The sequence below is a fragment of the Salvelinus fontinalis genome, chromosome 19, assembly GCF_029448725.1.
Source record: "Salvelinus fontinalis isolate EN_2023a chromosome 19, ASM2944872v1, whole genome shotgun sequence".
NCBI classification, from domain to species: domain Eukaryota; kingdom Metazoa; phylum Chordata; class Actinopteri; order Salmoniformes; family Salmonidae; genus Salvelinus; species Salvelinus fontinalis.
The window spans coordinates 29,424,203-29,450,917 of record NC_074683.1 but is presented as its reverse complement, the minus strand read 5'-3'; the positions used below and the strand labels follow the sequence as shown (position 1 = coordinate 29,450,917).

Sequence of the window (26,715 nt, the reverse complement as noted above, 5' to 3'; positions counted from 1 at the left end):
TTAGAAATGTAAAATATATTAATCAAATCATCCAATATTCATTAATATACTGTAATGTGTAAACACTTAACCTAGCAGCCAGCATGCTTACACCAATCCCTTGTAATTACAGTAAAATACTGTGAAATACAAAACCTTCCCCAAATGAATTTCATTCATTCATCCTTTCATTCATTCATTCTTTTATTCATTCAATTACGGTAGCATTGACATTTTTACAGTATAATACACTCAATTGTACGGTATTGTACTGTGTGTCATTACACAGTGATTGCTTTCATACCTTATTGATACTACAGTATTAATTCAAAATACCGAATTCTACCCAACACTGAGCTGTCTGTAAGATGCTGTCACATTCATGGCAAACTCTTTATACTGTATGCTCTGCTTGCCAAACAGATATTATGGCTCATTCCTTGAATAAATTGAGAGGTTGTCATCTTATTCTGTTAAAACCAATCTAATTAACTTGAGATTGCTTTGTGTTTTAAAACAACTGCACCAGTCTTTGCAAATTATGCAAATTAGATTAGTATTTTGTAATAAAATGTAATCATATGTAATTCCTTTGATGACAATATTAATGGAAAACGTCAGGCAACTGTCAAATTCATTTATGGACACGAAAAGTCCATGTCTTTGTTGAATTTGATGATTGTATCAAAATGGATTTCTGTGGACGGCTTTCCATTTCAAAACTGTAAAATCAAAGACACCTCAACAGCACTTCTATGTTGGAGAGAACATGAAAAATAAATATAATTATGGCTAACTGTGTGGGTGTAGACCCTTAAATAATTTTGATAGTGGCTTATCCTCACCATGTACGCACACACACACACACACACACACACACAAAAAAAGCATTTTTTAGGCATGACTGAAAGGGCGATGGAGACGTTGCTTTTGTTCTCAACATTTTTGCGTTGCCAACCAGTCCCTGCTCTGTTGTTTTGTATTGGCCACATCTAGTGAAAATACCAATTAATTTCAATCTGACATGAGTGAGGTCAGGACACTCTCGCTATGTCTCTCTCTGTCTCTCTGTCTCTGTGGGATGCTGGACTTTTGCCGTTTACAGTAGGACTGTTGTGCACAGCACAACAACACTGGCCTCGATACCTGTCACGCCCTGACCTTAGAGAGCCTTTTTATGTCTCTATTTTGGTTGGTCAGGGCATGAGTTGAGTGGGCATTCTATGTTTTTGTTCTTTTTTGTCTATTTCTATGTGTTTGGCCGGGGTGTGGTTCTCAATCAGAGGCAGCTGTCTATCGTTGTCTCTGATTGAGAACCATACTTAGGTATCCTTTTCCCACCTGTGTGTTGTGGGTAGTTGTTTTCTGTTTTGTGTCTGTACCAGACAGGACTGTTTCGTTTCGTTCACTCTCTTTGTTTTTTTTTGTTGTTTCAGTGTTCAGTTTATTTATTAAATTTAAAATGAACACTTCCCACGCTGCGCTTGTCTCCTCCCTTAGACGATCGTTACAGTACCTTTGTAACCCTGCTTGCCCATCCATTCCATGCTCTCTCTTCCATCAAATGTGTGTCAACATAAACAAGAAACAATTGAAAAAATGTAATGTTCATTTTTGTTCTGCAAACTTAAATGCTATTTTTTAACCCCAGTTCTTTTAAAAGAGCAGAATTGGGCTGAATAGCAATCTGACAATGATGAACCAGACCAGGAGACAACCAGGACAGGAGGGGTCAAGGGTAAATAGCTACTCATGTTGTAAGTTACTTTGCTGACTCAAATGATGTTTAGCCTACTCTATTGGGTAAGGGTGAGAGGTTAGATGAGTATTCGCATTACATAAAATAAGTTCTGTTGTTTTGGTATGGCATACAGCACATTCCTCAAGACACCTGAGAAAGGCACTGGAAACCACGCATAACTAATCTCTATGTGAACCCCATCCTTTATGACCTTGGGACATGTTGTTTGCATGATTGTGTGCATCTCCCTGCGTGTGTCGGTGGAGGACAAGTGAGTGACGTGATGCATGAGGGGAAGATTATTGTGTCCTTCTTGAAGCCTAGTTCTTAAAGCAAGGCCGCCAGGTCCAGTGTGTGTGAGTGCATGCGTGTGTGTGTCGTGCAAGTATGATTATGTCAAGCACGTAAGTGTAAGTGCGTGTGTGTGTGTGTGTGTGTATAAATATGGGACCAAATACTTAACTTTTTACTACTTTAATATACATATAAGTGAAGTTGTCCCAATTCTTTTGGTCCTCTAAAATGGCTACATACAATAAGTGCTGTAATTTCTAAACCATTCACCCCATATGGATGGGAATACCCTCAAATTAAAGCTGACAGTCTGCACTTTAATACTATAGCCATTACTTGATTTCAAATCCAAACTCTTGGTATATAGAGCCAAAAGAAGAAGAAAAGCTTCACTGTCCCAATAATTACAGAGGGCACTGTAGTAGCTGCTCCTTGTGGAGAAAAGCACGTGTGTGTGTGTGTGTGTGTGTGTGTGTGTGTGTGTGTGTGTGTGTGTGTGTGTGTGTGTGTGTGTGTGTGTGTGTGTGTGTGTGTGTGTGTGTAGGGCTGCCAGGTCCGGAGTGAGCGTTACACTTATTGACTGATGCAAGCCCTCCCAGGACATGGCTGCCATCATTATTAGCATAAGGGCTCTATGTCTAAGCTGACATGATTCTATAGGTGTTACAGTGTTGGTAATTAGGATCTAGGGCTGACACGACAAGCAGATAGAGTTTGTTTCATTGTTTTCTCTAGTAGGGAAATGTTTAATATGCACGAGGTGATCTCTGAAATAATGAGGGTCTCTCAATGGTGGTCACTGGTCACCAGTGTCGATGCTGGGAAAAAGTACTTGCACAACATGTCTTTAGAAAATGTAGTTGTAAGGAAACAAAATAAATCCACAAACATATTATACGTGATGTGCAATACAATGTAAAACATTTTGAACCACACACAAACATTATTACATTTATGTTCTGTAAATTCATGTTTGTTCAAATATCATCAACACTTAGCTCCATGTAAAAGCAAGTGCAAGCAAATGAGCTGCGATGAGATAGGCCCATTCGTTCAGCACTTTCAAAATGGACAGCGGCAGAAACGCAGATCAATGTTAGTTCATAGAAATTCAGCAAGATTTTGAGGCCTTATCTTTACCTCTCTTTAAGTCACCACAGAGAGAGCGAGAGAAAGCGAGAGGGAGAGACTCAGCCCACAATTTTAAGTATTTTATTATGTGGTCTAAAAAGGAAGGAAAATACAATTACGAGGATCCACAATATACCGACGCAGACAGCACATTGAGCAAACAATACAACCCTCACAATATGAACTATGACTGAACTTTTTCTGTAACAAAAATATAATAATGAGAAGACTGTCACTGGCAAACATGGTTAAAGACCCAACAACATTATGCACAGTGCCATCTGTAATTATTGGGACAGGGACATTTTTTTCTACTATTGGCTCTATATTCCTTAGTTACAGAAGCACAAATGTCATACCCCGCAAAAAATCTAAAAATGCCAACCTGCCCTGTTATTGTAATGGTGAGAGGTTAGCATGTCCTGGGGGTATGATATTTGCCATCTGTAACTTTCTCACTCATCATTATTCAAGATTATCCAAAATTAAATATAGAAGTGTTTTGAAACAAATTATATGCTTATTTACAATAAAAATGACTCCAAAATGACACATTTGGTTGGGGCGTGATGGTGACTTGGGTGAGTTATCTAGGTGAATTTGTATGTCTATGGTGGCCTGATATTGTTCACAATCAGAGGCAGCTGTTTATCGTTGTCTCTGATTGGGGATCCTATTTAGGCAGCCATTGTCCTTTTGTGTTTGTGGGATCTTGTCTACGTTTAGTTGCCTGTCTGCACTATTTGTATAGCTTCACGTTTCGTTAGTATATTTTGTTGTTTTTGTGAATGCCACGCTGCACCTTGGTCTCTCTCATATGACGATCGTGACAATATGGGACCAAATACATAACATTTTACTACTTTAATATACATATAAGTGAAGTTGTCCCAATTCCTTTGGTCCCCTAAAATGGGGGGACTACGTACAATAAGTGCTGTAATTTCTAAACCATTCACCCCATATGGATGGAAATACCCTCAAATTAAAGCTGACAGTCTGCACGTTAACCCTATAGTCGTCATTTGATTTCAAATCCAAACTTGGTATATAGAGCCGAAAGAAGAAGAAAAGCTTCACTGTCCCAATAATTACAGAGGGCACTGTAGTAGCTGCTCCTTGTGGAGAAAAGCATATGAGCTAACTGTAATACAAAAAGTAAGCAATTAACGGCATCAATCTAACATTGCCTAAAATGATGAATAAGTTACTAATGAGATAGCAATATACTGTAACAATGGAGATGTAAATTATGGCGTAAGGGAACAATGAGTTGATAAATGGCAAGCCGTAATTTCGATTAAGACGTGAGCTGAGACAGACGTAGCCTATACGCCTATTCGTTCAGCACTTTTGAAATGGACCACAACAGAATTCAGAACATGGGCCATTCTCACAGTATTCTGCCTGTACACCAAGGCAAGGCAGAACAGTGGGCTAATTAAACGGGGGCACATAAGCAGGCAATGAAAGCTCTTACAATATTCGATGATGACATTTCTCTAGGCTACATGTGCACTACCAAGTCAGAACAGTAGGTTATGTTCTGAGGGGTATAGGGACCAAATTATTAGGGTGAGACACAGCTTACTACACAACATACAACTGGTGTTACTGCAGTATACAAATCTCCCAGGCATATTACGTCACAGATGCAGCAGCATAGAAGACATATTTTTTGACTCACCATTGTTGAGCTGTGCTCACTTGAACAGGAAGGTGGAGCCAAGGTCCTTCTTGTGGACAAATGTTCAATTACTTTGGCATTACTTTGGCATTCTCTGGATGAATTTGAAGTCATGCTGGATTGACAGCATGGCCAATGCATTCAACCTGTTCTAGTCCATGGTGTTGCGTAAGAAGGTTTTTATCATTTTAAGGGTGTTTGTTTTGGATCTTGCTTGATGTAGGCTGCCCTCGCAAAGGGGTTGGTCGTCATATAGCCTTTGTAGCCTGTCATCTCCTTCATGCATGGGCTCAGAAATACACCTGAAAATACCTAGCAGGCAGGGGAAGCAAAATACTGATTGATTTGCGACGCTCACAGTTAGCTACTGCATCCTTCCAAATCACTCAATGTTTCATTTGCGACATCCAACTTTCTGTGTAATGTTTGTCCAATGACGGAAGAGCATGGAGATGTTTTATCTCTAACTTCTCTTCATATCACAAGGATTGAATGGATTTGCCAGTAGATTGACCTCATGATTCAGGAGGAAGACTGCTTATCTAGCTAGCTAGCTTGCTAGCTAAGATTTTGAAAGTAAGATGTTGACATGATCCGTACAATGCTTCCATTCAGCCACAAGAGCCTTTGTGAGGTCGGGCACTGATGTTGGGCGATTAGCCCTGGCTAGCAGTCGGCGTTCCAATTCATCCCAAATGTGTTTGATGGTGTTGAGGTCAGGGCTCTGTGCAGGTCAGTCAAGTTCTTCCACACCGATCTTGGCACACCATTTCTGTATGGACCTCGCTTTGTGCACAGGGGCATTGTAATGCTGTCCCCAAAATGTTGCCACAAAGTAAGTTGGAAGCACAGAATCGTGTAGAATGTATGCTGTCATGTTAAGATTTCCCTTCACTGGAACTAAGGGGCCTAGCCCAACCCATAAAAACAGCCCCAGACCATTATTACTCATTCACCAAACTTTACAGTTGGCACTATGCATTGGGGCAGGTAGTGTTTTCCGTGCATCCGGCAAATCCAGATTCGTCCTTCGGGCTGCCAGATGGTGAAGCGTGATTCATCACTCCAAAGAACGTGTTTCCACTGCTCCAGAGTACAATGGCGGCAAGCTTTACACCACTCTAGTCAACGTTTGGCATTGCGCATGGTGATCTTAGACTTGTGTGTGGCTGCTCTGCCTTGGAAACCTATTTTCATGAAGTTCCTGACAAACAGTTATTGTGCTGACCTTGCTTCCAGAGGCAGTTTGGAACTCGGTAATGAGTGTTGCAACCGAGAACAGACGGTTTTCATGCACTTTGCGCTTCAGCACTCTGCGGTCTTGTTCTCTGAGCTTGTGTGGCCTACCACTTCACGGCTTAGCCATTGTTGCTCCTAGACGTTTCCACTTCACAATAACAGCACTTACAGTTGACTAAGGCAACTCTAGCAGAGCAAAAATTTGACAAACTGACTTGTTGGAAAGTGGGCATCCTATGACGGTGCCACGTTGAAAGTCACTGAGCTCTTCAGTAAGGCCATTCTACTGCCAATGTTTGTCTATGAAGATTGCATGGCTGTGTGCTCGAATTTACACACCTGTCAGCAATGTGTGTGGCTGAAATAGCCGAATATACTAATTTGAAGGGGTGTCCACGTACTTTGGTATATAGTGTATAATATGATTTGAAGTCATTTTATCTGTGGCCAATGATCTTGAGCCATTTTGGATGGGCACTTCTACTGTAAACGAACACTTCTACTGTTTGACAGCACCCAAGGGGAGCTTGACCTGCCTAGGTCTCCCGTAAATTCTGTGGTAAAGTCGTGTCCCCATGAGTGACAGACCCCTGAGCCAATCATGGCACAACCAAAAAAGATTAACAATACCTACGTTCTGTGCATTCGCTGGCTGCCACTCCACCACAGAAAGCACTGAGCTAGGCTGAAACACCTGCATTTTGGAGCTACCTTACTCAAAGAAAGACACCATCTGGTATGTTTCTTTATTTAACTCAGGGATTATTATTTTTACATTGTTTGCTAAACTGATATGACACAAATTAATGCTAGAATTACATGCAAAACAAGCCAACCTTTTTCATATATATTTTTTAACCGATGTGGATCAAAACACAGTATTTATATTACAGTAGGTGTATTGTAATATAAATACGGAATTTTACTTGCCACTGAGTACGCTGTAAATTGTCAAATTCATGATAACCCCTTTACAGTGTGTAGTGTTCAAATGGTTTTTGGTGCTCCAAAAATTAAGTATGTTTTTTTCTTTTGAATTACTGGCAGCAATTGGCCAGTAGGTTACTGTAGATTTTCAGGACAAGGCTTGTGGAATACATAAAATACAACATATTACTGCATTGTGTGGTAGTAAAACATTCTCACTCATGGGTACAACAAATATAGCCTCTTACAAGGCACGTCTTAAAATATGTTAATTAGCCAGGTACTTTTTCCCCGCCCACAATATTTTCCCACAATGCACCATCATGAATTATGTAAAACATATTTACTGTATTCTGCTGTGCATTCTAGTGTTTTACTGTTGAAATTACAGAAACGTCTTAGTGTTTCACTAACAATGCGAAATTAAAGGCCCCGAACAGTCAAAATCATGTTTTCTTTTGAAATTTGATATTTGGATGAAACCAGATCAAAGTAAGATGATCAAAGTATGAAAATGACTTTTGCTTCAGCATTGGTAGAGTTTGATCATAAAGTTACATCAACATTTGAATACATCAACATTTGAATACACACACCAATGGTAATGTCTTATTCTCTTACCTAATTAAAATAAGTACCGCCTTGTAACCAATATCGCAGAAGTCATGTTCGCAAAGGGGCGTGGTTTAAATAGCTAGGTAGCTTGTCTACTGGTGCCAAAATTTGATTGCAGCGTGTCAAAAGATTATTATTTGTTTCACCTATTCATCTAAGGCAGTGGTTCCCAAACTTTTTATAGTCCCGTACCCCTTCAAACATTCAACCTCCAGCTGCGTAGCCCCTCTAGCACCAGAGTCAGCGCACTCTCAAATGTTGTTTTTTGCCATAATTGTTTCCAGTGGTTTGCAGAAGAGGATGTCTTCCTTAATTGACCCCCCATAAACGTAACAGACATATACCAGGAGCTGTGCCAGGCCCCCCACATCTCTTGACTCATCCAGCTGTAATGCATATAATTCACTAGCTTGTATGCGAAGCAGTAATTGTTTCAAAACATGTCAATGATGCGTCGTGAAACAGTGTTGTTTGATGAAGGAATTGTCTGTATAGTTTTTTGGGCCTTTTCCCCCAGAATTGTCTCAGCCATATCTGCGGCAGCTGGAAGAATTAAGTCTTCCACAATAGTATGGGGTTTGCCTTTCCTAGCCACTTGGTAGTTCACAGAGCTGTATATTTAATGAAAAAGTACCCTTAATGAAAAGTACCCTGACCTCACCCTGTAGATTTTCAACTGAAATGACCTAAGATTACTTATCTAGCTAGCTTGATAAGCAGTGCTGACAAGGTTATTAGGGCTACATTATATACCTAACATTGTGGCGATATTGATTACGTTTAAAATAACCAAACAGGATAAACAAATAATTTGTGAAACCATGTGATGTATGGTGTTTTAGTTGCTTTGTGATTTGATCATTTCCCTGCAACACTGCCCACTGCATCCATGTTGCTTGACATAGGTGATTTCAAAGAACCGCCAGTCAAGGTGAGCTCTCCATCCATCCATCCATCCATCCACTCAGTCTGTCTTTGCAGACTTCTTGGTAATTTGACATGAGAGGAAAAGTCATTTCTCAAATTTTAAGGGTTTTTATAATGGTAAAATATTATGGGTTATATTTTAGTCACTAAAAGAGCTATTTTACATGGGAATCAGAATCAGTGCATGGGACCTTTAACGGATTCCCATCTTCCAACGCCTCTATGTAATATAACACAATACTATGTGTTTAAATAAACCAAGACGTGCAACATTATGTATCCTCCCACACTCCCACCCCCCGCCTCCCATTATTTGCCTCTCTCTCTTATACTGTCTCCCGTACGTCTGTTTAGCTGAGCACCTAGCAGATAACTACAGATCTATGTGAATGAACGGAGTGAAGAAGTGTTGCTGATCCGTTCTGCATATTCCTCTTGGCATCCCTGAAGAACGACGTTCGATCAGGGGGGCTCTCCGAGACTCTCGTGATAGAAGTGCTGTGGCTGTTCAATCCACACTCCGCAACGATGTCCGAATTTATAAGCGCCTTTCTCACAATATCGGGATTATTTTCGTGCGTGAAGACCCTGACAGCCGTTAATGCAGAGCAAGGTAAGAGAAGCAGTGAGGCAGGGGCGTAAGAGATGCGCAGTCCGATCAAACTTGCCTGATTCACGCTTTACCCGTAGGCTACCGGTGCACGCTACCGGAATAATTCAGCTGTCTACCATTATGTTTTAACCTAATGTTCCTTTATTCGTCCTTTGCTAGTCAGTATCATTGATTCCTAATTTACAAATTGCCCACTATGGTTCTGGCGAAGGTGCAAATGTGAATGGATGGATTGACTTCCCATTCATCCCCATTTTTTGACACCGGACTCATTTAGTCAAAATGATGGTATTTGTCTATGGTGTATTTCTATTCAGGATGATGAAGTAATATAACTTAATACTGAATTTTATATGCATAAGTAGACTAGATCACAGTTCATGGAATATTGTGAGGACTGTGGAGCCCTGTGTTTTAGGGTGTAGAATGCAGCAGGTGACAACCGCAACATGGGATGCAGTGACACGCGCACGGTGTATTCATAATGAAATGAGTCCTTTCAAGAGCAGACGCCTTTTATTGGCATGAAGTAGCCTACATGAATGTTGCGTTTCTTTGTGGGGTTGTTACAAATGGAGTGTGTGCAATAGTGGTATAAATTGGGAAATGATTGTGGAAAGTGAATTAATTGGAGAGTGGATTTGGGTTGCCCCCTTCAATAAATCAGCTGATCAATAAGATCGTTTTGATGCTCTCTAAGATTATTTTTCTACCTTTTAGCTCACCTTTTGGTTTACTTTGTCGCTCTAGTTGCTGTGTTGAGAGGTAGGCAATAGAAATATAGAAAATGTAATCAAATACACCCAACAGAGCGTGAATACCATGGAAACTACAGTAATCACAGAAGGTGAGAGAAACAATGTTTACTTTAGTCTTTGAAATGGAACGATTAAATAGAAGCTCCAACTCCCGGTGGACGCCCTCCTGCTCAGACAAACCACCTGAAATGCAAAGAGAGCTTTGAGTTTGTGTTTTGTCAGCATTGCGCTGCAGCTATGACTCAGGCATCTCAAATCAAAGTAAGGAAATTTGTGTTATAGGCTTTGTAAATTCGCATGGCGTTTCAAGTGCGAATAAATTTTGGCATGGATTTCTGTACAATTCAATAAAAACAGACATTCACTCTGAGCACATGTATACACACACGTCATTTAGCAGATGCTCTTATCCAGAGCAACTTACAGTAGAAATCCCATACATTTTGATTTGTACTGCTCTCCGTGAAAATCGAACACACAACCCTGGCGTTGCAAGTGCCCTACTCTACCAACAGAGCCACACACACGCACGGCACACACACGCATTTAATTATTTGTTATTTAAATACTTATTTTCTCTATGTTTGAGTTATTTCAAATACTATTTTCAAATACCTGTGTTGCATGAGAGTGTATTTGAGTTAGAGCGCATTTGAGTATTTTCAAATGATTTCCTGGTGTATTTCCAAATCCAACTACTTTTCTTTTCAAATAAAACACATCTAAATGCATATCTATCTTTGAATGTAATGGAAATACCCTAAATAGTATTTGAATCCAGGTCTGACACACACGCATATCTAAAACGTTGTTGCTGAGATTTTAATGTATTTCACCATACTTTTGAGTGCTCTGTAGCAATGCGATTTTGACCACCTTTTCCACAGAGGTTCATTTTCTTCAGGTCTGCACATTAAATAGTCTTATAAAACTGGTTGTTTGAATCCTGGATGCTGATTGGTTGATAAGCGGGCTTCACCTTGGGCCAAAGAACAGCCCTTAGTCAGGCGTTATCACACAATAATACCAGGGTTCTTATGCCGTATTGCTTACTTATGCACACAGATGATATCAGACATATTTGTATACGGCCATTAGAATAGCTAGAGGGAAATCCAGGTCGCTTCTTAAAAAGAAACTATGAACTGGTCTGGTATCCATCCTCCTGTGAATACTTCTGTAGAAACAAATTATTCATGGGAGAGATGGAGGAACCTGTTCATGAAGAAGTCAAGATAACATTACATTTTGGATTTTATAGACCTTCAGCATGCCTGGGCAAAATACCAGATACTGGTCAAGTCATTTGGGTATTAAGTTTTGATTTTAAATTACTGTTGGCTAATGGTTTCCCTCAGAAGAAAACCAAGGACTTCCCTGTAAGTATTCGGCATGAGAAATGTATAATACAGTATTTAAGCACCCTTTTTATGATATTGTACTTTTTCTTAAATCAGTCCATGCCATCCTGCATTGAGCTGAGCAGCCAGGGGGTAGCAGTACAACGCTGAGCAGACACAATGATATGATGAGAGTTGAGGTAGCTATGGCCCAAACCGACCTGCTTTTATTTTATCGCAGTACCCTTGATCTCATGTGGTGACCGCCATACTAGATAACCATCACTGCATACAAACAGCTCAAGGTTGTTAGAAATGTATAGCCCCTTTTACCAAGCTGGGCTAAGGTTGTATGTTTCACGGCACAGGACAGGAACAGTAATGTTTCCCTAATTAAATCTAATGAGATCAGAAAGGTTGCATTCAGGGGCTAATTAGATTAAATGAGATGCTATCTATCAGAGTGAGCATTATGCTCTGCAAGACTATCGTCCAATGGGACGGAAGGCGTTCCTGTTGACGGATACTAATCAGTCGTCTATATACAGAGCTATATACAGAACAAATTCTCCCGTTTTAAATCAACACTGAAAGAGTGGGACCATATGCACAATGGAACTAGGGTTAAATTAACACACTGCTTAGTGTAAAACCTTATTTGAATATATCCCAGAGTGTTTTAGCTTTTGAGTGAATTGTAGCGTTACCACCCATGACTGTACTTGTTAGTGACAGAGACATGGTACGGGAGAATCTGGCACAATGACATTGGATTGATGTGAAGAATGCTAAATGCTCTTGCACTGTAATTGTTAAGCTGTGGAACTATCTGACCAAGACAACATTCTGAGGGCACGGGGGAAGGAGATCAAGGTCCAGGGACAGTTCAAGGAGATCAAGGTCCAGGGACAGTCCATTCGATTCGTCCAGGACCTGTCTGCCAGACTGAGGAAAAAACGGCAGCAATTCACTCTGATCAGACAGTCACTTGAGTAAAAAGGAATCAAATCCAACTCCCGGCAGTACTGTGGGTATGGAAGGGAACACAGAGAATGGAGTTCACAAGCTCCGATGAAGCCCTGAACAGGCTGCAGGAAACCTTTCCAGTTGAAAGAGAGCCCAGTTCCCTGAGGATAGGCAGAAGTGGAAAAAACAGAAGCACACTAGGCTACATATAGTGATGCCTAAGACCAGCTTATCATAAATTGAGACAATATTCCTTCCCCCTCCCTCCAATACAATCTCTGTCCCCAAGTAACTGTTCTTCTCTAGGAAGTAACTATAGAATTAGCCGATGCCAATGAGATACATGGACGCTGAAAGGACAAAATAAAAGAGGAAATATAGAATGTAAGTCAATCATTTTTAGTGATTGTTCTCTGGATGTGTGTGTATGTGGGAAAGAGGCTGTGAGTGAGTATGTGTGGTTATGAGTCTGTGCATATGAATGGAGAGTGAGGGAGGGGGAATGGGGATGTGTGTGGGAGGGTGGGTCGGCGAAAATGGGTGTGCTGAGGCGTGGGGTGTATGTTATGTGTGAATGGATGAGTGGGTGGATGTGTAGATGTGTATGAGAAGAGGGGAAGGCGAAAAGACAGAGGTTGGGATAAACAGGTCCTGAGCGGGCGAAGGAGGGGAGGTGGTTATAAGCTAGGGGGGGCAAGGTTGGGTAAATATGGGAGGTAGGGATAAGCTTGTCTTGGGGGGGCAAGGGGGAGTAAAGATGGGAGGTGGGGATAAGCTTGTCTTGGGGGGGGCAAGGGGGAGTAAAGATGGGAGGTGGGGATAAGCTTGTCTTGGGGGGGCAAGGGGGAGTAAAGATGGGAGGTGGGGATAAGCTTGGCTTGGGTGGGATAAAGGGGGAGAACAGGTGGTGATGGTGGTGGAGAGGGAAGGATTTGGTTTGGTAGAGAGAAAAGGAATCATTATTTTGCTTAAAAAATATGACTTTTAAACCCCTGGTAAAATGAATAAGAGTTCTGGACAGATTAGAAAAGGATATCGAACCATTATTATTCCTTGTTTGTGATTGTAATAAAGCTTTAATGGTGGTTATTGGTGAGAATGGATAGGGGCTATTTCCAGGGGATTGGGATGGGGTGCCGGCAGGGCTTCAGACACTTTTCTTAGTTGTGCGTGGGGCCTTCACTCATCCCATCTGTCTCTCTGAGCACCCACTCACAACAAAAATACTTTCACCAGCCACTGTACTTTAATTTAATTTATAAGGTAATATAAACCAACCACAGTATTTAAGGGGCAGTCTTCAAAATGATGTACAATGTATGCATCCGTAGTGTTTTTGTTGTTGTTGGTACATTAGGAGAGGAGTCGGTGCTAAAAAGCTCTAAAAAAGGCATAGCGCCTCAAATACACATACTTTGTTTAAAAAAATTTTTTTTGGTCTGCTAAGCCCACAAACTCTATATATGTAATGTATACGCTAACTATGAATTTATATTATGATCCTCCCATTCTATGGAATTCCCACCATCCTCATATGTCATGTCTGTTAAAAATGTTTTACTTTGTTCTTCAATGATAGACGGAACAGATAAGGTTAAGCAACAAAATCCAACTTATCACATGGAATGTCCATGGGCTTCATGATGGGAGAAAAAAATATGGTTCAGCGGTGGAAAAAGTACCCAATTGTCATACTTGAGTAAAAGTAAAGACACCTTCAAAGAAAATGACTCAAGTTAAAGTGAAAGTCACCCAGTAAAATATGACTTGAGTAAAAGTCTAAAAGTATTTGGTTTTAAATATACTTAAGTATCAAAAGTAAATGTAATTGCTAAGGTGTACTTTAGTATCAAAAGTAAAAGTATAAATCATTTAAAATTCCTTATGTAAAGCAAACGGCATCATTTTCTTATTTTTTATTTGAATTTTTTTTTACAGATAGCCAGGGGTATGCTTCAACACCCAGACATAATTTACAAACAAAGCATGTCTTTAGTGAGTCTGCCAAATCAGAGGCAGTAGGGATGACCAGGGATGTTCTCTTGATAAATGTGTGCTAAGCATTCAAAATTGAACGAGTACTTTTGGGTGTCAAGGAAAATGTAGAGAGTAAAAAAGTACATAATTTTCTTTAGGAATGTAGTGAAGTACAGATATCCCAAAAAACGACTTAAGTAGTACTTTCAAGTAGTTTTACTTAAGTACTTTACACCACTGATATGGTTCTTGAACACCTAAAGAGATTGTCAGCAGATGTGTTTTATGTTGTTGCAAGAGTTACAGTACATAAAAAAAGATAAATGTAACTTTTAAAGAGGAGCTGGGTTGGAGAGGCCTATGCTGCTATCTACTGTAGTAACAGCAGAGGTGTAGGGATCCTGACAAATAAAAATTCACAATTTTCCCTTATATCCCAGCATATGGACCAAGAAGGCCATTTTCAAATGTTGAATTGTACATTACGCTGTGAAAAATACACATCGATTTCATTGTATATCCAACCGGGAGCAAATCTGGTGTTTTTAGTTAGAATTCCAGCTATATTAGATCGAATCCAGACAGGAACGATTATTTTAGCAAGTGACTGAAATCATACATTTGATAACATTGACAGATGTATTGATAAAAAAGGCTAATTTAGGGAGCCTCCAAAGAGGCTGAAAATGTTCATCTCTACTATCCATGAATTTACATGTTTATTTCCCAAAATGCGCTCAATTTACTGCATAAAAAATGCATGACATAGGGATATTGGATAATTCTTCGGTATTATGCTTAATTACACTAATAGTAAGTATATTTAGAGACAGAATTTGGAGAATGAACAGAGCACATCTCCCGGAACCGAATTTGTATTAAATACATAAACTTAAAAATCTAATGAAATAAAAATGACAAATGTAGACATAGAGGACAGAGAAAAGCTGACCCCCGAAACAGTCATTTGGGATGCCTTTAAGGCATATATTAGGGGAATGGTAATCTGATACTTGGCAAAAGTTAAATCTGATTTAGAAATTAAAATACAGTATAACAAAAATAAATCACTATCTTAGAAAAAGTCTTTACAAGGTAAAATACAATACAATTTCTTACTTTAAGCAGGAACTTTTACTTCTGAAGAGAGCTAACTACAGGTTAAACTCAAATTAAGCATACTACTTAATGGCAAATAAACCTGGTAAGTATCTCACAGCTCTCACAAAACAAATACATGCTAACCAGTTATAATTTTAAAAGATAAAGATACAAAAGCGGTAATTATAAACAATGCGATTAATGACAATAGACTCAACAACTCTGAAGCAACTATCAGCAGACAAAAAAGTATCATCATTAACAGAGATCACCCAAGAAGAAATATTAGATACTGTGAAAACATTGCATGTAAAAAAGCACAAGGATTGTATGGCTTTCCCATAGAGTTCTATTCAACATTTTGCGACCAAGTAGCCCCCCTATTTACACAAATGACAACACACGTCACTTAATTCAGTACTTCCTAGTTCCATTTATCAGTTATTTCTGTTATATTAAAACCAGAAAGATCTGGAGAGTCCCCGTCTGATTATAGACCCTAAGTTTAATACATTGACAATACAATAATAACAACATTTACAAGCAATTGAATGGTAAAAGTCTTACCAGACATGATATACAGTGGGGAGAACAAGTATTTGATACACTGACGATTTTGCAGGTTTTCCTACTTACAAAGCATGTAGAGGTCTGTAATATTTATCATAGGTACACTTCAACTGTGAGAGACGGAATCTAAAAAATCCAGAAAATGACATTGTATGATTTAAGTAATTAATTTGCATTTTATTGCATGACATAAGTATTTGATCACCTACCAACCAGTAAGAATTCCGACTCTCACAGACCTGTTAGTTTTTCTTTAAGAAGCCCTCCTGTTCTCCACTCATTACCTGTATTAACTGCAACTGTTTGAACTCGTTACCTGTATAAAAGACACCTGTCCACACACTCAATCAAACAGACTCCAACCTCTCCACAATGGCCAAGACCAGAGAGCTGTGTAAGGATATCAGGGATAAAATTGTAGACCTGCACAAGGCTGGGATGGGCTACAGGACAATAGGCAAGCAGCTTGGTGAAGGCAACAACTGTTGGCGCAATTATTAGAAAATGGAAGAAGTTCAAGATGACGGTCAATCACCCTCGGTCTGGAGCTCCATGCAAGATCTCACCTCGTGGGGCATCAATGATCATGAGGAAGGTGAGGGATCAGCCCAGAACTACACGGCAGGACCTGGTCAATGACCCGAAGAGAGCTGGGACCACAGTCTCAAAGAAAACCATTAGTAACACACTACGCCGTCATGGATTAAAATCCTGCAGTGCACGCAAGGTCCCCCTGCTCAAGCCAGTGCATGTCCAGGCCCGTCTGAAGTTTGCCAATGACCATCTGGATGATCCAGAGGAGGGATGGGAGAAGGTCATGTGGTCTGATGAGAAAAAAAAATAGCTTTTTGGTCTAAACTCCACTCGCCGTGTTTGGAGGAAGAAGAAGGATGAGTACAACCCCAAGAACACCATCCCAACCGTGAAGCATGGAGGTGAAAACATCATTCTTTGGGGATGCTTTTCTGCAAAGGGGACAGGACGACTGCACCATATTGAGGGGAGGATGGATGGGGCCATGTATCGCGAGATCTTGGCCAACAACCTCCTTCCCTCAGTAAGAGCATTGAAGATGGGTCGTGTCTGGGTCTTCCAGCATGACAACGACCTGAAACACACAGCCAGGGCAACTAAGGAGTGGCTCCATAAGAAGCATCTCAAGGTCCTGGAGTGGCCTAGCCAGTCTCCAGACCTGAACCCAATAGAAAATCTTTGGAGGGAGCTGAAAGTCCGTATTGCCCAGCGACAGCCCCGAAACCTGAAGAAGGTCTGTATGGAGGAGTGGGCCAAAATCCCTGCTGCAGTGTGTGCAAACTTGGTCAAGAACTACAGGAAACATATGATCTCTGTAATTGCAAACAAAGGTTTCTGTACCAAATATTAAGTTCTGCTTTTCTGATGTATCAAATACTTATGTCATGCAATAAAATGCAAATTAATGACTTAAAAATCATACAATGTGATTTTCGTGATTTTTGGTTTAGATTCTGTCTCTCACAGTTGAAGTGTACCTATGATAAAAATTACAGACCTCTACATGCTTTGTAAGTAGGAAAACCTGCAAAATCGGCAGTGTATCAAATACTTGTTCTCACCACTGTATATGAATCAAATAGGGTTTATTAAAAATAGACACTTACAAACAAATACAAGAACATGTTTCAGTTTAATACAATACATAAAAAAACAAGATACATATTTATCAATAATGGCTGTCAATGCCGCAAAGGTCTTTGATTGTCTTGAATAGCCTTTCCGATTCAAGACTTTGGAAGCTTTCAACTTTCCAGCTGAAATAATACATTTAATACAAATATTATATAAATGTCCTAAATCAAAGTAATATATTATCTAATGAAATTGCTTTATAAAAGGGGCACAATGCAGAGATGTCCCCTCTCCCCCTATTGTTTGCACTGGCAATTGCACCGCTTTCCGAAAGAATTAGAGAGGACCCAAACGTAGCAAGTATCAGTATTGGTAAACAGGAATATAAACTAAACTGATTTGCAGATGATCTCCTGATATACCTGACCAATCTTAAACACTCAATGCCCCCTTTGCAAAAAAATCATATTTCTAGAATGTTAAGAATTCTCAAGTTATAAAATGAATGCAACAACAGGTCTGCCACGCTGATCCACAACACTGGGGCCCCTCAGGGGTATGTATTTAGTCCCCTCCTGTACTCCCTGTTCACCCACGAGTACGTGGCGAAACATGACTCCAACACTATCATTAAGTTTGCTGACGACACAACAGTGTTGATCACTGACAACGATGAGACAGCCTATAGGGAGGAGGTCAAAGAACTGTCAGTGTGGTGCCAGGTGTCATGACGTGGCCCTTTCTGGGTATAGATTGTGGCTTCCCCCTCTCTCACTCTCTCCTACACCCAGGTTCTGTTATCTCAGGTCGTAAATTCCTGGCGGAGACTCTCTCCCCCTTTTCATGCAGAGAGTTTCACAGTAGAACAAAGGAACCCCCGCCAAATTCTACTACTTTCCAGAATTTGAGAACTTAACAACATCCATATTTTGGAGAATGCGTGAACGGTTGGACCCGGTTCATTTTGTTTCATGTTTGTGGAAGACAATACAGCCACATTACTCTAACTCTGTTTATACAGGTGCCTCAGTTATGAGGTTTACATCTAATTATTGTATAAAATTAATGAGTAAAGATTAAACTATTTGTGAAATTCTGTAATGTGATGTTAAACCTTTGTGAGGGAATTGTATTCCCTTTAAAGTTTAATGAAGTCAGGCCTCCCGGGTGGCGCAGTGGTCTAGGGCACTGCATCGCAGTGCTAACTGCGCCACCAGAGTCTCTGGGTTCGCGCCCAGGCTCTGTTGCAGCCGGCCGCGACCGAGGGGTCCGTGGGGCGACGCACAATTGGCATAGCGTCGTGCGGGGTAGGGAGGGTTTGGCCGGTAGGGATATCCTTGTCTCATCGCGCTCCAGCGACTCCTGTGGCGGGCCGGGCGCAGTGCGCGCCAACCAAGGGGGGCAGGTACACAGTGTTTCCTCCGACACATTGGTGCGGCTGGCTTCCGGGTTGGAGGCGCACTGTGTTAAGAAGCAGTACGGCTGGTTGGGTTGTGTTTCGGAGGACGCATGGCTTTCGACCTTCGTCTCTCCCGAGCCCGTACGGGAGTTGTAGCGATGAGACAAGGTAGTAATTACTAGCGATTGGATACCACGAAAATTGGGGAGAAAATGGGATAAAAAAAAAAAAAAAAAAGTTTAACTAAGTCATTGGCCCGCCCCCGTGAGCACAGACATGATTAGGCGTCATAGAACCGCCTTTTCTACTGTTACAAATAAAAGCCCCTCCTAAGAAAATCCTCTTCAGACTGAACAAACCCACAGTGTGAACTGGGATTGCAAATAGTTTAGACCACGCATACCTCAGTGTAAGCTGAGGTGGAACGGGTTTGAGTACCAAGACTGGAAAACCATACCACGTGGAGCATTGGCTACACGGCTGGAAATGGTTAAACTCTGAGACTATCTTTCCCTACAGAATAAGAGCAAATCTTAGATACTAATTACTAGTCTGCAGCTATAAATTATGTAAACCTGGGATGCGAATACCGACAACCACCGAAACATCTATTCTATGAGAACATTTCTGAATGGTTCTCTGACGTATCCATTCTAACCACAAAATACTTTGATCTTCAGGGAAACAGAAAGAGAGAGAGACTCCAGCGATGGACTAAGATCACAATGACACATGGGCATAAATATATACTGATTGCTATTAATTCCGAATGAGTGAGTGTTCATGTGCAAAGGATTAGCATTTCAATGAATATAATTATCAACTGTGTGTAGTGATCCCTTTTGTCTTTCCCGCTCTCTCTCCGTCCACACCCCCTTCCCTTTGTCCACCAAGCGGTCATATCGGCTTAGCCCACTAGGGAATCTTCCCTATCCTTTGTTAGTAACATATATCTACTGTTTGTTTATGCATTTCTGTGATTATTTAGTTAGTAAATAAATGATTTAGCCAATTGGTGTATGGATGATTTATTGTAAAGGCTGGGTTTGTGCAGATAACCAACAATTTACGACGTTTGAAATGAGACTGACGTGAGGTAAAGAATAATTAATTAATAGAAGACTAATTGATCAGATATTAAAATATCAGAAGAGTTATATTCGGAAAATTATAACTTTGTAATCTGTAGATTTTCCTTGGTGCCCCGATATCCTAGTTAATTACATTTACATGATTAGTTTAACTTCTCTAGGGTAGGGGGCAGCATTCGGAATTTTGGATGAAATGCATGCCCAAATTAAACTGCCTGCTTCTCAGGCCCAGAAGTTATGATATGCATATAACTGGTAGATTTGGATAGAAAACACTCGAAAGTTTCCAAAATGGTTAAAATAGTGTCTGTGAGTATAACAGAACTGATTTGGCAGGCGAAAACCTGAGAAATCCATTCAAGTAGTTATTTTTTGGTTTTGTAGTTTTCTATTCAATGCCATTACAGTATCCATTGACTTAGGACTCAAATTGCAGTTTCTATGCCTTCCACTAGATGTCAACAGTCTTTAGAAATTGTTTCAGGCTTAAATTCTGAAAAATGAGGAAGTAAGAGCAGTCTGAATGAGTGGACCCTAAAGTGTCACAGAGCTTTTTCATGCGCGAGACCGAGAGAGTGCGTTTCTTGTTTACCTTTTAAATTGACGACATTATTGTCCGGTTGAAATATTATCGATTATTTAGACTAAAAACAACCTGAGGCTTGAATATAAACATCGTTTGACATGTTTCTATGAACTTTTCGGATACAATTTGGATTTCTTTTTTTTCCTGTTTTGACTGCGTATGAGCCTGTGGATTACTGAAGAAAACGCGCAAACAAAACTGAGGTGTTTGGATATAAAGAGACTTTATTGAACAAAAGGAACAATTTTTGAGTGCAACCATATGAAGATCATCAAAGGGATTAATTTATCTCTATTAATTTATCTCTTGTGTAACTGTTCTACTTGGCTGGTTACTGTTTGTAATGATTTGTCTAGTGGGCTATGTTCTCAAATAATCGCAAGGTATGCTTTCGCCGCAAAGCACTTTTTAAATCTGACACCGTGGTTGGATTCACAAGAAGATATTTTTTAACCTATGTAAAATATGTTCTGTTTTCTGAATTTTTATAATGACTATTTCTGTATTTGAATTTGGCGCCCAGCAGTTTCACTGGCTGTTGAAGAGGTGGGACGCTAACGTCTCACGTACCCAAGAGAGGTTAATTACGTAATAATAATTGCAGAGATTTGATTTGATAAAATAACATATGCCAATAAATTATGCCAAAGACACGATACAGGACAAAAACCTCTCCCTCAATGTGAGCAAGACAATGGAGTGGATCGTGGACTACAGGAAAAGGCAGGCCGAACAGGCCCCCATTAACATCCTGGTGTCCACATCACCAACGAACTATGTGTAACTTTTAGTTAACTAAGCAAGTCATTTAAGAACAAATTCTTATTTTCAATGACGTCCTACCCCGGCCAAACCTGGGTCAATTGTGCGCCGCCCTTTGGGACTCCCAATCACGGCCTGATGTGATGCAGCCTGGATTTGAACCAGGCACTACAGTGACACCTCTTGCACTGAGATTCAGTGCCTTAGACTGCTGTGCTACTCGAGAGCCCCGAGCCCTGAACTATCATGGTCCAAACACACAAAGACAGTCGGGAAGAAGACACAACAAAATCTTTTCCCCCTCAGGAGACTGAAAATATTTTGTATGGGTCCCCAGATCCTCAAAAAGTTCTACGGATGCACCATTGAGAGCATCCTGAACGGTTGCATCACCTCCTGGTATTGCAATTGCTCAGCATCTGACTGTAAGACGCTACAGAGGGTAGTGCGTACGGCCCAGTACATCACTGGAGCCAAGCTTCCTGCCATCCAGACTGCTGAACAAGTAATCAAATGGCCACCGGACTATTACATTGACCCCCCCCCCCCCCCCATTCCATTTGTTTTGTACACTGCTGCTACCTGCTGTTTATTATATATGCATAGTTACTTCACCCCTACCTACATGCACAAATTACCTCAACTAACCTGTACCCCTGCACACTGACTCTGTACCTCCTGTATTTAACCTCGTTATTGTGTTACTTTTTATTATTTATTTTATTTTATTTTGGTTTATTTGGTAAATATTTTCTTAACCAACTGTGCAGTTTAAGAAGAGTTAAGGGCCTGTGAGTAAGCATTTCACGGTAAGGTCTACACCTGTTGTATTTGGCGCATGTGACAAATAAAGTCTGATTTGATTGAATGTGAAGAAAAACAAATAATGGCAATATATTTTTTTTATATTAACTGGTCAGGCACTGTGTTATGCGGTAAAGCGCACGGTGTCTCCAGTGCGCGCTCATAGCCCGGAGCGCTATATGCCAGCCCCCCGCAAGTGCGAGAGTGGGCATCCAGCCAGGGCGGATTGTGGCAGCTCAGCGCGCTTGGTCTCCGGTGCGCCGTTTCGGGCCCCAGACTGAGCACCGCTCTGCATACTGTGTCTCCGGGGCGCTGGGACGGTTCAGTTCGTCCTATGCCTGCGTTCCGCCCGTGCCGGGCTAAAGTGGGCATTGAGCCAAGTGGAGTGGTGCGAGTGGTAAGCACCAGATCTCCAGTGCTCCCCCACAGCCCGGTTCGACCTGTGCCTGCACTCTGGAGGGGCCGGGCTAGAGTGGGCATTCAGCCTGGAGGAGTGGTGCCAAGGCTGCGCACCAGAGCTCCAGTGCTCCCCCACAGCCCGGTTCATCCTGTGTCTCCTCTACGCACCAGGCCCCCTGTAGGTCTCCCCAGCCTGGTGGGCCCTGTGGCAGCCCCACGCACCAGGCTGTCTCTGCGTCTCCTCCCTCCAGTGTCGCCCTCCAGTCCGGAGCTTCCAGCGACGCTCTCCAGTCCGGAGCTTCCGGAGGCGCCCTTCAGTCCGGGGCCTCCGGAGGCGCCCTTCAGTCCGGAGCTTCCAGCGACGTCCTCCAGTCCGGATCCCCCAGCGACGTCCTCCAGTCCGGAGCTCCCAACGAGGGTCCCCTGTCCGGGGCCCGCTACGAGGGTCCCCAGTCCGGGGCCCGCTACGAGGGTCCCCAGTCCGGGGCCCGCTACAATGGTCCCCAGTCCAGGGCCCGCTACGATGGTCCCCAGTCCAGGGTCGGCGGCGAGGGTCCCCGCTCTAGAGGCGCCACCTAAGTGGGCCGAGCCAGAGGTGGAGCGGGGTCTACGTCCCTCACTAGAGCCACCACCACGGGGAAATGCCCACCCATACCCTCCCCTATAGGTTCAGGTTTTGCGGCCGGAGTCCGCACCTTTGGGGGGGGGGGGGGGGGGGGGGGGGGGGGTTGTCACACCCTGACCTGAGAGAGCTTTTTATGTCTCTATTTTGGTTTGGTCAGGGTGTGATTTGGGTGGGCATTCTATGTTCATTTTCTATGTTTTGTATTTCTTTGTTTGGCCGGGTGTGATAAATCAGCCAACTGTTCACCCAATGGAAAGGTCAATGCTTGATTATCAAAAAACTGAAAGAACATGGTTGACGGAGAGAAACAAAATTGTGCAGTTTGAGACCATGTGGCAGAAAGTGATAAGGGCACTGGAGATAGGGGTGGGGACTAGTGGTTCTGGGCAGGTGTGATGTAGTGATGTTGTATGATGTAGTTGTTTGTATTGTCTATAAAATATATGTTTTAAACTTATTAAAAAACATGTTTTTCATGAAATGTGATGATATTTGGAAGAAATCAGATCATAGTATGATTACCAAAGTATGACCAACAACTGTTGCTTCTACATTGATAAAGTTTGATCATAAAGTTATTGGTCCCCTCCCATATTTAGCTTACATTGATTGGACTAAATTGTTTTTGGCATCTTTTACTTGTCACTGTATTAGACTAAGCAGAGGTGATTTGATGATGTTGAAATTGAAATGGTGCTGGAATAGTGGAAGCAGCTCCTGTTTTCTTTGTAACTTGCGGTTACTCTGTGGTTATAAATCAATTGTTGTTTATTGGTCTGAAAAAGTCGGAAACATTAACATGCTTGACCATGCTGTAGGGCATGTCTGTTACATGCAAAATGCGTTGTTGCTGTGCGGTTTTATGATAAAACAAAGGTGTGGTAGGATTTATTCTGTCACTGTCTTCTTATTGTCTCGGCCTTTAGGCTTATTTATTACGGTCGCAAGGCATATGAATTAACATGATATAGCACAAACACAATTATCATTACAGATTGGTTGTAATATGGCTTTTTGGGGGGGTGAGGATTTTACCCACACACCGCTACTGATGGTATGCAGTTTATCATGAGGTGTTCTAACTCAGGCGAGCAAAAACTCCAGACTTCCTTGACATTAAAGATTGAGCCCGAGCTGTTGTTAACAAAGAGATACCCCCCCTCTCCTTACCGAGTCTGCTGTCCGATGTTGATGATGCATAGAAAAACCAGCGAGATGTCCTTGTTCAGCCAAGACTCGGAGAAACATACAACATTACAGTTGTTCAGGTCCCATTGATAGGATAGTCTCGAACGGAGTTCATCCAGTTTGTTGGTTGTCCAGTGACTGCACATTCGCCAACAGAGGTCAATGGCGGTCTATTTGTTTGGAGGTCCCCTCGCCTGGCTCTTTTTCGCCACCGCATCCTCTTTTGAATCCCGGGGATTAGTTCCTGGTCCGGAGTAAGCAGAACGTCTAGAGCTGCCAACTCGTTTATCCAAATCAAGGTTTTTTGGTCATAAGAAATGATGGGGGAGATATGATGTACAAAAAAAGTTAAGATCCACATATAAAAACATTGCAGAATTGGTCGGGAGCCCTTAAAACAGATGCTATTCACTGCAGTGCCATAGATGCTGGAACTGTGCTTAAAAAGGACAATGTGAAAATAAAATATCAAAGCCAGCAAAGCACAGTTCGGGTCAGAAGTTGGAACTATAGTGTGAAGTGTGTACAAGTGATGGGAGAAACCACAATGGATATTGGTCAGCAGAGTCCCCTTATGCTTGACCCCTCCTGAAACCAGGGTGAAATAGAGCTTGTTGTCTCAGAGCAGTGAGAGTGCTGAAAGCTAGTTTGATTTATAGAGGAAGAGATGAGGCAGTGGAGAGGGCTATTTTGTCGAGGGCAGCACTACTGAGAAGTGATTCATACAACACCTGTATGGTTGACTGTTATTTTAGTTGGCATTATTTATCCCCATGTTTCATATTTATAGAATTTTATCCTCAAGCTTAACTTGGGTAGAAGACTTGGGATAATTTTATTAACTTACAGTATGACTGTTAGGAAAAGGTGCAAAGGTGAGATGTATTTTTTGCAGATGTTGAGATTTTGTTGAACCACAGTAAAATGGATGGAGAAAGATGAAATAGCCTTTTAGTATGTGTAATGCTTTGGGACTAACTCACGTTAAGCTGACACTGCGAGAAGCCCATTCTATGTTAAAATCTCAAGGTGTCAGCAATAAGAACATTTTACATTTCATGAAAGTAATAAATATTTTTGATTTGTGTACTCCGTAAACATTCCACCATATACAGGTAACTGCCAAAATAAATGGAACACTTGAGTAAATGAGGTATACAAAGTATATCGAAAGTTGATGAGTTCCTGAGTTAATTAAGCAATTAACATCCCATCGTGCATAGGGTCATGTATAAAAATGCCCAGCTGCTCATTATTTTGGCTACCTTGACTAGAAGAAGAGATCAGTACTCAGTACTTTGAAATAGGGGTCTCAAATGCGCATAGGGAGTTAAATATATATATACACTGAACAAAAATATAAACGCAACGTGTGAAGTGCTTCATGAGCTTAAATAAAAGATCCCAGAAATGTTCCATACATACAAAAAGCTTATTTCTCTCAGCACAACCCCCACCTGTGGACGTCGGGCCCTCATACCACCCTCATGGAGTCTGTTTCTGACCGTTTGAGCAGACACATGCACATTTGTGGCCTGCTGGAGGTCATTTTGCAGGGGGCTGGCAGTGCACCTCCTTGCACAAAGGCGGAGGTAGCGGTCCTGCTGCTGGGTTGTTGCCCTCCTACGGCCTCCTCCACGTCTCCTGATGTACTGGCCTGTCTCCTGGTAGCGCCTGCATGCTCTGGACACTACGCTGACAGACACAGCAAACTTTTTTGCCACAGTTCGCATTGATGTGCCATCCTGGATGAACTGCACTACCTGAGCCACTTGTGTGGGTTGTAGACTCCGTCTCATGCTACCACTAGAGTGAGAGCACCGCCAGCATTCAAAAGTGACTAAAACATCAGCCAGGAAGCATAGGAACTGAGAAGTGGTCTGTGGTCACCACCTGCAGAATCACTCCTGTTTTGGGGGGTGTCTTGCTAATTGCCTATAATTTCCACCTTTTGTCTATTCCATTTGCACAACAGCATGTGAAATGTATTGTCAATCAGTGTTGCTTCCTAAGTGGACAGTTTGATTTCACAGAAGTGTGATTGACTTGGAGTTACATTGTGTTGTTTAAGTGTTCCCTTTATTTTTTTGAGCAGTGTATATATATATATATATATATATATATACCACCAGTCAAGAGCTTGGACACACCTACTCATTCCAGGGTTTTTCTTTAGTTTTACTATTTTCTACATTGTAGAATAATAGGAAAGACATCAAAACTATGAAATAACACATATTGAATCATGTAGTAACCAAAAAAAGTGTTAAACAAATATATTTTATATTTGAGATTCTTCAAAGTAGCCACCCTTTGCCTTGACAGCTTTGCACACTCTCAGCCAGGCAGCCAGCTCTAGGAAGAGTTTTGGGGGTACAAACTTCTTCC

General features: G+C 41.5%; 1 protein-coding gene across 8 annotated transcripts in view; it reads left to right on the top strand.

Annotated features, from left to right (window-relative positions):
* The first annotated feature begins 8,842 nt into the window (after positions 1-8,842).
* The window catches only part of LOC129816575 (low-density lipoprotein receptor-related protein 1B-like), a 586,954-nt gene continuing 569,081 nt past the window's right edge, over positions 8,843-26,715 (top strand). For 7 of the 8 annotated variants that reach the window (XM_055871208.1, XM_055871203.1, XM_055871201.1 and 4 more), the window contains exon 1: positions 8,846-9,153. In XM_055871208.1, coding sequence (XP_055727183.1) covers positions 9,069-9,153 — 85 coding nt within the window. In that variant the 5' untranslated portion in view covers positions 8,846-9,068. Of the gene's footprint in view, positions 9,154-26,715 lie in introns of all 8 variants that reach the window. The other variant, XR_008753574.1, reaches the window with a different exon arrangement.